General features: G+C 44.8%; 1 protein-coding gene across 2 annotated transcripts in view; it reads left to right on the plus strand.

Moving 5' to 3' along the window:
- Positions 1-9537, plus strand: part of MORN5 (MORN repeat containing 5) — a 38658-nt gene extending 29121 nt beyond the window's left edge. Inside the window, exons 4-5 of one of the 2 annotated variants that reach the window (XM_068133775.2) lie at positions 119-250; positions 9169-9537. In XM_068133775.2, coding sequence (XP_067989876.2) covers positions 119-250; positions 9169-9299 — 263 coding nt within the window. In that variant the 3' untranslated portion in view covers positions 9300-9537. Of the gene's footprint in view, positions 1-118; positions 251-9165 lie in introns of both variants that reach the window. The other variant, XM_078767075.1, reaches the window with a different exon arrangement.
- The last annotated feature ends 5372 nt before the right edge of the window (positions 9538-14909 follow it).

A 14909-nucleotide genomic window follows, 5' to 3' on the forward strand; every position in this document is an offset into this window, starting at 1 on the left:
CCCCCTCGAATAACCACGCAGCGAAAAGATAAACGTAAACCTTTTGGTCGGTAATTGAAAGAAAAACGTATGACTGTTCACATCTTATGTATTCCACGTCTATTTCATCCATGGACAGGTTTGACCCAGCTGACGAATTCACCATCGGTGCGAGAAATTCCCGAAGGTTGCTACGAGTGCCAGGATGGCTTCTACGACCCCAAAACCCGGGAAGTCAGCACGTACGAACACAAGTTATTGCGATACGCTGGTGCGTACTGTAGCTTCAGCAAACACGTTTGCACAAACCTCACATTCCCAATTAAATTCCAACCCAAACTTATTTTATTGGGTACCCAATCAAAACTTTAGCAGAAACATACTTGTTGTTGGCCTCATGTGCAGATACCTTTTTATCATTTTACAAAATGTTTGCAAACCCAACGGTCAGTAAAAGGCATTGATATTGCAATTCATAGTATACTAAATAAATAAATACTAGTGTACAAAATAAATAATTCCTGTGTCTTGCGGTGCTAACAGAATTTTAGCATTCGGAAATGAATTCTTTTCTTTGTCATTTATGCAGCATAATGTAAGGGGGTCAGCATAGCACGGAGTACGGAAGCACTAAATATGTAATGATGGGGTGGGAAAAAATGACCACCCCATCAAATGTGTACAAAATGAGATGCTTTGGGAATTCCATCCATCTAAAGTCTGTTTCTGGAGTATGCTCCTCTCTTCAAATGGCACCACAGCCGACTCCACTCGTGAGAAGGTCGAATGCCTCAATTATGTGTTTGCTTCCAAATCTTGTGTGCCCGTCCCTTCATTCTCGGTACTGTTCCTTCCCTGTCATACCCAACTGCTCATGGACTCTGCCTTTTGTACCTGAGAAGGTGGATAAGGTTCTTTAACCCTCGACTCTGATTCTGCAACTGGACCGGACGGCATCAGCTCATGTGTCCTAAAATCCTACTCTGCTGGTCTTGCACTCCCTCTCTCTGCCCTTTTCACTCTCTCTTTTGCTCAAGGTCATCTGCAATCTGCTTGGAAATCAGACAACATCACAGCATTACATAAACAAGGTGCAAAAACGGATCCCCTTAACTACAGACCGATCAGCATACTTCCAATCATCGGCAAGGTCATGGAATCCATCATCGCAGTTGATATGAAATCATTCCTTTTCTCCAATAACCTCATCTCAGATCACCAATTTGGTTTCACACCAGGTCACTTCACCTTGGACATTTTGCTTCTACTCACCCAACAATGGATGGAGACCTGCAATGTGAGACATTAAATCTGGATCGTCTCTCTGGACATATCTCGTGCTTTTGATACAGTCTGGCATTCTGTCTTTCTCTCCATGCTCTCTGCCTATGGAATCCAAGGCCAACTCCACATATGCATAATACTGACTTCCTCTACTCTCGTCACCAACGTGTGGCTTTCATCGGAATCCTTTCATCTCCTCTCTCTGTCAGACGGAAGCCAAACAGTTCAATCTTGTTTTCATCAGACCACAGAATCTTGTTTCTCACAGTCTGAGTGTCCTTTAGGTGCTTTTTTGCAAACTCCAAGAGGGCTTTCATGTTTTTTTTTTTTTTTTTTGTATACAGAATCGAGGCTCGTGAAAGAGCTAACATTTATTTCACAAACAAATCAAACAGACAAACAAAATATATAAAAGGAGGGAGCGGTAGACAAGATGGGGATAGAAGGGGAAGCACACAAACACAACATTTGAGAGCAGGGACATCGGGAGATGTGTGGGGGGGAGAGGGCTTGGGGGGAGGAGACGTGGGAAGGGGGGGGGGGGGGGGTGGGAGAAGTATAAAACACAAGGACACCAAGGACTTCCAGGACAGAAGTTGGTATTTTAAAAAAGTGGATTTTGGGTGAAATTAGCGGGGGTAGAAGAGATCAAGGTTTTGGATGGGGGAAGATAAGAGATGGTGGTGAACAGCTGTTTTAAAGACCTGGAGGGAGGAGTGGGATTGAAGAGAGTGAGGGAGTTTAGGGAGAGTCAGGGAGAAGGAGTTTAGTCTTTCACTGAGGAGAGGCTTCCATCTGGCCACTGTGCCATAAAACCCAGATCGGTGGAGTGTTGCAGTGATGGTTGTCCTTCTGGAAGTTTCTCCCATCTCCACACAGGATCTCTGGTGCTCAGCCAGAGTGACCATCGGGTTCTTGGTCACCTCTCTTGCCAAGGTCCTTCTCCCCCGATTGCTCAGTTTGGCCGGGCGGCCAGCTCTAGGAAGAGTCCTGGTTGTTCCAAACTTCTTCCATGTAAGAATTATGGAGGCCGCTGTGCTCTTGGGAACCTTCAATGCAGCGGAGATTTTTTGGTCTGCTTCCCCAGATCTGTGCCTCGACACAATCCTGTGTCTGAGCTCTGCAGACAGTTCCTTCGACCTCATGGCCTGGTTTTTGCTCCGATATGCATTATCAGCTGTGACACCTTATATAGACAGGTGTGTGCCTTTCCAAATCATGTCCAATCAATAGAATTTACCACAGGTGGACTCCAATAAAGGTGAAGAAACATCTCAAAGATGATCAAGAGAAATGGGAGGCACCTGGGCTAAATTGCAAGTGTCATAGCAAAGGGTATGAATACTTATGTCAATGTGATATTTTAGTTTTTTCTTTTTAATAAATTTGCAAAACTTTCTAAAATCCTGTTTTCTCTTTGTCATTATGGAGTATTGAGTGTAGATTGATGAAGGAAAAAATGAATTTAAACGATTTCAGCATAAGGCTACAACATAACAAAATGTGAAAAAAGTGAAGGGGTCTGAATACTTTCTGAATGCACTGTATACTCATGACGATCCTAATATCTATTCTCTATTGACTATACAGTACTTTACTGTTGGCGATGCAGACTACTGAAGTCAGACTTATCATTTATTTATAATCCGGAACTCGATTTGAGACTCACGAGGCTGAAAGAATTGGCAGGGCGCCAGGACTTTAATATTTATACTTCAGTATTTAAACTTTTTTCAATAAAAGATTGAGGCTCAGGGAAGAGTAAACTGATGGAAAATAGAAATGTAAAGGATGAACAAACATAAAAAGAGGAGAGAGCGGAGGGAAGAAACCACAGTGACCTGCGAGTAAGAGGGTTGGGTTAGGAAAGGTTAATGGTGGTAATAAAGATGAAGGATCAGAATTGGAGATGACAAGAGATGGAGGTGCACTGCTGCCCCAAGTCCTGGAGGGAAGAGTGGGATTGAGCAACATCAGGAAGGCTGTTCCAGAAACAGGAAAGAACAAAAGAGTTGAGGTGTGCAATACGCCTGGATTTTGAGAGTTTAAGCAGGAAGGTGTTACTGGAAGGACATGAAGAATACTGGAGGAGTTGAGGTGATCAAAGGGCTGATAGAGGAGAGGAAGAGGAAAATCAGCAACGAACACAGATGTGTCTGACGTGTCTGTGATGTGAAAGCATCTACAAAATGTGGGATGGGGAGATGGAGTAATACATGACACAATGTGGCGCCATCTGCAAAAAGTAATAGGGTTTTTAGAGAGCATGTGAGAGGTCATTATTATAGATGAAGAACAGGACTTGGCCCAATGGACTGCTTTGGGGAACTCCAGCCTCCACTGGGAGAAGGGAGGAGAGGGTTCCATTGATGACAACAGTGGTGGAAGCCAGGAATCCTGCAGGAAGCTAGGTGACCTTTTAATGCCGTAGACCGTGCGCTTAACAAGCAAAGCAGGATGCCAGACTGTCACATACTCGACATGTGTCCCATTAGATAGTCTTGCCCTCTTGTTTGAGATTTAGGTTCTGTGAACATTGAAAATTATCAAATTGGGACATGATCCAAACTGATGGTCGTGGACCTTCCATTCAATCGAGCCAGTTTTGAGTTCCTTTAAATAAGAGTGGATTATTGGTGGTGGAGTAGGTAAAGCCTTGGTGCATTTCCTTCACTGCCTGGGATGGATTTCCGTGGCTGCTGAACATAAATCACTGTTTTGCACCTCATTGTGAAGATCCATTAGCATGTTCGTCTGTGTGATCTGGTCATTCCATCCTCGACTCGTGCTGCCTCATTGGCATGGCGAGCGACACAATCATTGTTGTTCTGTTGGCACACCGTGCCAAAACCGCGTGGGCCATTGCCCTTCGAACGGTGCCTAGAAATCAGCTTGATCATGCAAATGTACATGAATAATAAGTGAAATCAGGAATGGATGCTTAAGTATGTTTGTTTAATTAGCGCTTCTTTCCTTGTGCGGAATAATTCTGAGCCAGGTGTGTTTTTTATCATTCATCAACAATGCGCACTGATGACCGGAAGCTCATCAGGTTTTGTTGTGGAATGAAATCAACTTTGCACCTCTCCCCAGGATGGTATTGCATCTATCTATAATTCCAGTAATCTCTGTGTGTATGTTTGTATGTTTGTATGTTTGTATGTATGTATGTATGTATGTATGTTTGTCTGTGACCGCTGTTTCTCGACAACTACCGGTCCGATATACTTGAAACTTGCCAGGTATATTGCTGGGGACCCGAGGATGTGCCTTTTCAAGGTTTCATATTAATCGGAGAAGTAGTTACCGAGCTATGTCCAAAAAACGATTCAACCAATCAGAGAGCAGCGAGCTATCACGTGTGCCGAACGTGGCGAACAGACTCTGCCTCGGACGGCACATTTGAGAGCGTATTCATTTATTTCACGTTGGAAAACTATGTTGCCGTTAAACTATGTTTTAAAACTAATTAAAACTAATTTGCGATTCATCGTAACTGCGATTTGCGACCTTCCGGACAGTGAAGACTGCACTTCCGGCAGCCAATCACAGAACGCGTTGTTGCGGTTGTGAGAGCGAGCCGAGCCGAGCGCGTGCGCCATTACGGTTCGTAATTCGATTTCTTCCGGAGAAAATAATAATTTCTCGATTTCTTATGCGCATTATTTCTCCCAATTCAGTCAGAGCGAAGGGCGGAAGCGAAGAGCGTTGTTTTTTTTGTTTACGGGCGTACGGGCGGGGTAGAGCGTACGGGTAGCGTTTTTTTTTTTTTTTGGCAAGGAACGGGCACCCACGTACGGGCATGCCCTAGTTTTCTAAAATGTTATTTTGGATACTTCCTGGAGTAACACTGGCTATCGACCACTTCACATACAGGCTGTCGAATAGCTCGCCATCTTTGTTATTTGTCCCAGCCAACAGTTTTTTAAATCTCTAATTTCTTCTTTTTCGCCCATATTTTCTGGGCCTGTCCAGCCGGAGATGTGACGGAAGGCCTTTCCTATACAGGACAGATACTGTGTTCCAGAAACAGCTTGGCCAAAGGGTTGGGGGCATTCCAAGATGTATTTAGGCCGAGGCAGCCGAGGCTGTGATTGTTTATTACCCGCGCCACAGGAGAGGGTATTGCATTTGAGGCCATTTGTTACTTGCCGGAAAAGATTCTGGCAAGTATGTTGGTTGGTTGGTCTGTCTGTTTGTCTGTCTGTCTGTCTGTTTGTTCGCAGTACTACGTCTGCATCGTTGCACACAGCATCGCCATACTTTACACACATATTTGTCTTGCCCTGGAATAGACTGTGCCCAATTTTTAAATCTCTAGGCCCAAGGCCCCCATTATGACGTGTCATAATTCGATAATTCGACAAGTGCAAAACTTCATCCAATCAAGATGCAATTTCCTGAGCGCCATGTCCGCATAAACTAGTGGGGAAAAAAAAATGATGATGTCATCGGTCACGTGGTTTGGCCGCCATCTTGGAAAAACCGAAAAACTTTGCACCTCTATATCTCCGAAAGCGCTGAATAGAAAAAAATTGAGACATGGCTCATTGTAAAGAACTCTCCAGGGGGAATAAAATATGTTCATGATGTCATAGGTGCCTCCATTATGGCGTCATAATTCGACAAGTACAAAACTTCATCCGATCAAGATGAAATTTCCTGAGCATAATCTAGGAATAAATTAGTTTAGAAAACAAATAATGATGACGTCATCGGTCACGTGGTTCGGCCGCCATATTTGTCCAAAATGGCCGATTTTAAAAAGTACATTCCAGCAAGTCCTCGGTCTCTGACCGATTTTTCATTTGTTTGTCTGTTTATTTATCTGTCTGTTTGTCCGCACAGAATAAATATGATTTTCTCTGCAACGGTTGGTCCGATCGACAGGAAATTTTCACCATAGGTGCAGCTCCACCTGTAGAATGTTTTAATGATAATTATGACGTCATAGGTCACGTGGTTTGGCTGCCATCTTGAAAAAACCGAAAAACATTGCACCTCTATCTCTGAAAGTGCTGAATAGAAAAAATTGAGGCATGGCTCATTGTAAAGAACTCTCCATGGGGAATAAAATATGTTAATGATGATGTCATAGGTGCCTCCATTATGACGTCATAATTCGACAAGTACAAAACTTCATCCGATCAAGATGAAATTTCTTGAGCATATTCTAGGAATAAATTAGTTCAGAAAAAATTAATGATGACGTCATCGGCCACGTGGTTCGGCCGCCATATTCGTTTTAACACAAAATCCTTAAAAACCACTGAAAATACATCCTGGCGAGGGTTTGCAATCTCTGATTGCTCTTTTTCTTGTTTATATATGTGATTAGTGCACATCGGATTTTTATGTGAAAAAATAAAAAAAAAATTTTCACATAAAACGGCTTTTTTGCACGCAAAAAAATTATTTTGCTATTTTCGGAGAAAAAAAGAATTTCGCCCTTTTTCGGGAAAAATAAAATAAAATGCCCTTTTTGGTCGAAAATGTCTGGCAACGCTAAAAAAAATTAGGGAATTTTTCGAAATTTTAAACTGCGATCGAAATTTTTAACTGCGATCGATCTCAAAAACAAAACGTTGCGTCCACTTGCGTGCGTTGCGTCCCCAGCGTGTACAGCAGTGAGGCGGTGTACTACAGTGAGAGAGTGTACACAAAGTGTGAACAAGTCTCCTATCAAGATGAGTGCTGCTCTTCGTGACAAGTGGCTGAAGGAATTCAACGCTGGCGGCGATGGGGCCACCTTCAAGTACGTGTCGAGTGACACGGCTTTCTGTCGAGCTTGTGAAAAGACTTTCCGGGCGAAGCAGAAGTCTGAGCTGGCCCAACATGTCCGAGGAGACCGCCACAAGAGCAACTTGGCTTGAAGAAGAAGAGGACGGTCACGCAAGCCACCTTGGAGGACTTTGGTGGCGGAAAGAGGCACAAGTGCGACGTCGTGGCTCAGGAGCTGTGCCAGGCCATGCTGGCCGCTGGCATCCCATGGTCGAAATTGGAAAACCCTGCCCTCCAGTAGTTCCTGGAGAAGCACATCACTCTCCAGATCCCCGATGAAAGCTGGATTCGAAAGCACTACCTCGACAAGTGCTACGACGAGGCCTTGGCGGGGATCCGTGCCGACCTCGGACAGCAGCCCATCTGGCTGTCCGTCGACGAGACGACCGATTCGGCAGGTCGATATGTGGCCAACATCATCGCGGGACGCTTGTCCAAGGAGGGGTACTTTCGTCCCCACCTCGTCCAGTGCATGTTTCTGGAGAAGACCAACTCCGGGGAGATCGTGCGTGCAGTCAATGACACGCTGCGCTATCTTTGGCCTGATTTCAAGCCGGAGTGCCTCAAGGTCCTCGTCAGCGACGCCGCGGCCTATATGATCAAGGCCGGCCATGCCCTGAAGGATTTCTTCCCGGACTTGCTGCATGTGACTTGCGTTGCCCACGCGCTCCACCGTGTCTGCGAGACAGTCCGAGAAATGTTCAAGGACGTCAACGACCTGATTGCCACGACGAAGAAGGTGTTCGTCAAAGCCCCGTCGCGTGTCGTCTTTTGGAAGGAGCAGCAGCCCAATCTTTCTCTCCCCCCGGAGCCCATTCTGACTCGGTGGGGGACGTGGATCGACGCCGCGGTGTTTTACGCCGAGCACTTCGAGGCCGTCAAGGACATTGTGGACCAGCTGAACGATGACGACGCGATGGCAATCCGGAGTGCCAAGGACCTGTTCGGAAAGGCGGACATCAAGCTCAGTTTGGTCTTCTTAAATGCCCACGTGTCGTTCATCCCGAAGATCCTTAAGCAGCTGGAGGAGGCCGGCATGGAGCTGGCCAAGGCCTTCCAGCTCCTTGATCAGGCCAAGGAGGAGCTCGCAAAGATCCGAGGCTGCCGTAAGGAGATCCTGCTCACCAAGTTCAAGGCGGTGCTGCAGCGCAATCCCGACATTGGTGTGCTGAGGACAGTGGCTTTGATCCTGGATGGAGATCAGCACGGATCTGAGGTTGGTGTGCCGGCTGGAGTCAAGCTTGCCGACATCCCCCTCTTGAGGTACTGCCCCATCGTCAGCGTCGACGTGGAAAGGTCCTTCTCCGTCTACAGAAACGTCCTCACCGACCGCCGACACCGCCTCACCAAGGAGAACATTACCAAGATAATGATTTCAAACACCTACTTTAACCGTTCCTAAAAGGGTCTTGTCAATTTCTTCTAGTCCTCTACTTATCAAACAATGCGGTTGCAATAAAGGTACCTGAATGTCATTTTTTACCTGTTTACTAGCCCAGAGTGCTTAATGTTGTGCAGGAAAAAGCTTACCATTTTTTGTTCTTTTTTTGACTGATTTCTGAAAAACTTGGTAATAATAAAAAATGAATAAAACGGGGGAAAAAAATATTTCGGGATTTTTTCACATTAAAAAAAAAAATCCGCTTTTCAAAACATAAAAGGCCTATTTTCTTAACATAAAAATCCGTAGTCTAGCTGATTAGATATTTAAAAACAGTTTTTTTAATACATGGTCTAGGCCAGTGGAAGAGGGAGGACACAGAACAGATCAGGACACAACATAGCAAAGGGAACAGAAGGAGAAAGGGAAAACGCCAATAGCAAAGCGGAGGGAGAAGGTAGATGGAGATGGATAAACGAAGGGGGGACCATAATGAGTAGGCCTTGTTTGCACTAGTCAAGGGCAAGCCTCTCTGAAATGGAACCAAGTTGGAGATGGAACTGTGGTCTGTGTTCCCATAAATAAAGTGAACCACAGGACACTCTATATATAACATATCCTGTGTGAAACCTATGGATGTTGTGCGCAGGCATTTTGTATGTTTGTAAATACACTCTAAGCATCCTACGTCTATGCGAACGCGCTCTCCCTTTACACTTTGATCCATTTTTCCTTTGCACCAGGTGAAACTGAACATCGGTGGATTCTGCGCTTCTGCCGCAAGTCCTGGGATGAGATTGTTCCCTTCAAGCCTCGTCAGACCAGCATTCAGGAAGTGCGGGATCTTGAGGCGGTTCTCACGAAGTTGGAATGATACACGCTGGAGCACGTGCACATGTGCACTCTTGGGGAAACCCACGGTTTTGCTGCACAGTGTAAATTACTTATTTATGTTTACCTGGGCTTTTCAATTTTTGTTGAGAAAGGTAAAGAAGCTTGTCCTTTCAGTTTAAAGCAATGTATACGATTAATTACTTTAGATATACAGTAATAGCAATTGTTCGTTACTCTCGATTTGTATAGACATACTTTATAAACGATACATGACCTTGGTCTGCGGATTCCATATCCTCTATCTTCATCTTCAAGTGTCCCTTTCCAGTTCGTGCTGGATTTTTTAGGTTACAAGTACACCTGCACACTACGGGAACGGCAGGAAGGTTCATTCCTCTTTGGGGTACATAGATTACAGTCGATCTATGGTCGGGTCTCAATAACATTTGGTGTGTGTTCATTTACCAGGTTTCTTGTGGAGAGATCGCCAAGTGGTTTAAGCATTTGAGCAAGCACTCCATTCAAAACCGTTAAGGGACGGCTGGCTTGGCAAGCGCTAGCTAGCTGCTTGGTAAAGGAGCACAACCTGAGCTCCTCCCTTTTGGTTTGGTGTTGAACAGCAGGAGCGAGATTCAAAGGGCTCCCATGAAAAACGCCATGTTATCACCAGAAATTGTCATGTTATCCCAACCCTTGTGGAGTATATAGAGTACAGTAGATCTTCGCTCAGGTCTGGAAGTAAAACTTACCTCACGGATGTCGGGATTCCTCCAAAATTCTTTGTTTAGTGTTATAAACAACATTAGCGACTGTTTAAAAAGCTAATCATACGTTTTTGTGGTTTATAATATTTTTGTACTTACGGTGGAGGCCGTTGGGACGTTGCTCCCACGAAAACGCCATGATAAGCTATTTATAAACGTTGACTCGATGTTTGTTCAAGCAGGAAAATACTTTGGGGAGGTGGGATATTAATGGTATTAATATTGTTTTGTAATAACAATATTACGCTATTATCGTTAGTTTTGTTATTCGAAGCGGCCTTGGAAAAACGCCACGATAAAGCTAACTTAATATGGCAATACACCTCAACACGCAACCCCATTGACGGCAATGGTGGGGAAAACCCGCTCGGGGGAGAAAACCCCCTTGGGGAGGGGGGCAAATGAATACGCTACAACCTTCATTATGTAACCCTACGTCATCCTGTCAAGTTTGGTTGAGATTGGATAAGTAACGACGGAATGTATCGGGGTCAAAAATTCATCAGACAGACAGAAATGGCGTATTTTAGTATGACGTGGTTGATTTTGGTTTCTTTGATGCTTTAGAGTCTGGCAGTTGAAACCTATTAGATATAGACATATGGACGGTATACACAGATACACACACCATGTAAACTGTTTATCCCAGTTAGAATTGAACTACATTTTTAATTCGGAACATTGTAGCACAATACATGGTGTTACCAGAAAAACGTTTTCAAAACGGACAATATACAAGATATAACAATAATATCTTCACGATTACATCATCTGGCACTGAAAAAGATCATGACAATGAAAAATAAAAAAATATATAACAAGATTATAGAGAAGGCTGTTTGACCCATTATGGTTTCGTCTCAGCCATTGTATACCAACTCGAGCGTTACAAAAACAAACAGAATCACAAATGTATCAAGGTAGTCGTCTTGCTTCGACGAAAGCAGATCAAAACCATTCAGGGGAGATCAAGTGGTCGGGTAAAGGAGCGACAGGGGAAGAGAAACACCTGCACCCTCTCAGAATAAGCACCAACAATTTTGCAGCTGGTTTACAAAGCAGAAAATATCCCATTGATTGCTGGGTAAATTCCTGTATTGAACATAGACGCACAACAAGAAATTGGACAAAAGAAATCGAAATCGTATTCATACGTCCCAAAAGAGTCCATTATTCAAATGTATTTCTGAATATAATCTGCACGTAAATACTGTATTTTTGTATACAGTGATGAGGCTCATGGAAGAGCGAGAATACAGTCGGATCAGGACATACGAGAAGAATAACAGAGAAGGAGGGGTGGGGGAACGGGGAGGAGCACACCAATACCAGGGTGTGGGATAAAATAGAGGGAGACTTGGAGAAATAAGGGATGTGGGAAAGAATGAGGGCAAGTGGAGGATGCCGAAGATGGGGGTGAACAGCTGTCTTGAAACTCTGGAGGGAAAAATGACATTGAAGAGCCTGAGGAAGTTGGTTCCACAGGCAATGAATGAGAGAGAGAGAGAGAGAGAGAGAGAGAGAGAGAGAGAGAAAGAGAAAGAAAGAAAAGAGAAAAAAAAAGAAATAAAAAAGAGCACTGAATGAGTGGAGGTGAACTAATGAGTTTCCTGAATGAGTGAGTGAGTTCCAAAGTAAATTGCTCTCTCTCATGCACAGATTTATCCGATCTCGTCTTCAGTTGTCTTACCCTTCCTCCCATCCATGGTACACGGAATCTTGTGGTGAGGCAGTTGCCCTGAAACAACTTGCCTTTGCCTCTTGGAAGGCAAATCCAACTGAAGGAAATCTCAGTTCCTTTCACAAAGCTCGGAACAAGTGTGTGTCTACCCTCAGGAGAGCCAGGAAACAATATCTCTCTACTCTCAAACCTGTCTCCCTCCTCCAATCCTGGTGGCATCTGGTCAAATCTGTTTCTGGTGTTTGTTCCCCCTCCATCCCCTCCCTCACCTCAAATGGCTACACAGTTGACTCCGCACGTGAAAAAGCCGAATGCCTCAACTCTGTGTTTGCCTCAAAATCTTGTGTCCTGAACCCATCTCTCTCTGTACCCACCTTTCCCAGTCGAACCCAACTGCTCCAGGATTCTGTGTCCTTCTCTCCTGACAAGGTGGAGAAGTTTTTGTCAAACCTCGACTCTGATTCTGCAACTGGACCACACGGCATCAGCCCATGGGTCCTAAAATCCTGCTCTTCCGCTCTACCTCACCCTCTCTCTGTTCTCTTCACCCTCTCTTTTGCTCAAGGTCATCTGCCATCTGCTTGGAAATCAGCAAACATTACCGCTTTACACAAAAAGGTGCAAAAACATATCCTTGCAACTACAGACCAATCAGCCTGCTCCCAATAATCAGCAAGGTCATGGAATCCATCATCGCTTCTGATATTAAATCATTCCTCTTCTCCAATGGCTTGATCTTGGATCATCAATTTGGATTCAGACGAGGTCATTCTACTCTGGACATGCTGCTTCTGCTGTCTCAACAATGGATTGAGGTCCTCAATGCCAAACAGGAAATTAGAGCCGTCTACCTTGACATATCACGTGCCTTCGATACGGTCTGGCACCCCGCTCTGCTCACCAAACTCTCCTCCTTTGGTATCCATGGAAATCTCCACGCATGGCTTGCGGACCTCCTCTCTGGTCGTAGTCAACGTGTGGCCCTCAATGGATTTCGCTCGTCTCCCCTTCCTGTTCAGGCTGGAGTTCCACAAGGTATTGTTCTGGGCCCTGTGCTTTTTCTGGTCTTCATCAATGATCTCTCCGACTCTGGAAAATCCTCTCTATCTCTTTGCTGATGACTCCACTCTCTGCCGCTCCATTCCTCATCCCTCAGATAGGCAGTCTGCAGCCTCCTCACTCTCTGCAGACCTGGACAAAATCACAGACTGGGCAAACAAGTGGAACATGTCTTTCAATCCTGACAAATCTCACACTCTTACGATGTCTCTCCGAAAAGATCGTCTGGAAAACCCTCCCATCTACTTTCTGAACAATCCTCTCCAAGAAGTTCTGTCGCTCAAGCTTTTGGGTCTCACTATCTGCCATGATCTTTCCTGGGAAAACCACATTTCCAAGCTGGCCTCCAAAGCCAGTCGCCGACTGGGCATCATCTATCGTGCGAAGTTCTTCCTTGGCACACCTGTACTGAGCTCCTCACCACATACAAGGCTTTCATCCGCAGCTCAATGGAATACTGCTCTCCCCTCTGGGCTGGTGCTCCTGCCTCACACCTTGCTCGTCTTCACGCTGTTGAAACCAAAGCATTCAGAATCATTGGAATCTCCCGTGATGAAGCTAACTCTGAAGGCCTTTCACTTACTCCCCGCAGGCAGGTTGGTGGTCTTTCTGTCTTCTACCGACTCCTCTCCGGCCTTGCTCCCCCAGCTCTGTCTGTGCTCTGTTCCCCAAATATTCCTGCAGGTCGCACAAGATCTGCCAGCAACCCTCTCATGGTTAAACTGCCAAAATCAAGACTCTTTATTCACCTTCACTCTTTCATTCCTCTTTTCTCCCGCCTCTGGAACAATCTCCCTCGCTCTATTAAATCCCACTCCTCCCACCAGGTCTTTAAAACACCTGTCCACCACCATCTCTTATCTTCCCCCATCCAAAACCTTGATCTTTTCTGCCCCCGTCAATTCACCCCAGATCCAATTTTGAAATTCCGACTTCTTTCCTGGAAGTCCTAGCAGTGTTCATATGTTTTATACCTCCCACCCCCCCCCTTCCCGTGCCTCCTCCCCCCAAGCCCTCTCCCTCCCACAGATCTTCCGATGTCTCTGATCTCAATTGTTGCACTTGTGTGCTTCCCCCTCTCTCCCCATCTTGTTTCCCGCTCCCTTTATCTTATGTCAGTTATCATCATCTTGTTTTTGTCATCATCATCATCATCATCATCATCATCATCATCATTAAGTTATCATCTTGTTTTTTGTGATTCATGTTAGCTCTTACACGAGCCTCGATCTTGTATTAAAAAAAAAAAAAAGAAGGTGAGCAGTGAACCTGGATTTTGGGGGTTTCACGAAAACAGGGCTAATGGCTGACTGCATGCACCCTACAGAAACCTTGGGGTTGAGTGGGGTGGGGACTGAGCATGGAGAGGCCAGAGGATGCAAGACCAGAATGGAGATGGCAGAAGACAGACGACCGACGTGTCTACAATGTGAAAGTGATAGGCCCAGAGATTCACATTCATCGTGGGAGATTTCAATGAATCTCCCATTCTGAAGCCCTTGTTTTCCATGGTGTCAAGCTGAGCACGATGTGAGGTAGGGGCGCCAGCCCAGAGGGGACAGCCATACTCCATCAGCTGCGGATGAAGGCCTTGTAGGTGGATAGGTGTTCAAATGTACCAAGGAAAGACTTTGTACGACGGAAGATGCCCAGTTAATGACTTAGATATTTGGTTTTTAGATATTTGGTTTGCCAAAGAAAAGTCACGGCTGATAGTGAGGCCCAAAAAAAAGTTTGACTGAACTACTTCAAGAGGATTGTTAAGAAAGTAGATGGATTCAATCTCTGGATAGACTGCACAAAAGTGAGTTATTGTGTGAGATTGGTGGATGTGGACAGGGTAAGTTGACATAAAAAGTGTAAGAAAAGAAAGGTAAGAGGGTGGATTGGTGACAAAAACAAGAGGAAAAGCGAGTTGAATAAGTGGCAAAAGAAAAGGAAGTTGGGAAGACATGGACTGGAGGCAAGACAACCTTACTTGATTTAAAAGCAACAAAACGTCAATTGCTCGCCATTGGATTGGATAAGTTAACCCATTTTCCCACCTGGCTGAATATTGCAGGTTTGCCAAATGTCATGGAATTTTGCAAATAATATTGAATATTGAAAATAATTATTCAAATAATAATAATTATTCAAATAATAT

The sequence above is a fragment of the Myxine glutinosa genome, chromosome 13 (assembly GCF_964187855.1).
Source record: "Myxine glutinosa chromosome 13, kmMyxGlut1.1, whole genome shotgun sequence".
NCBI lineage: Eukaryota > Metazoa > Chordata > Myxini > Myxiniformes > Myxinidae > Myxine > Myxine glutinosa.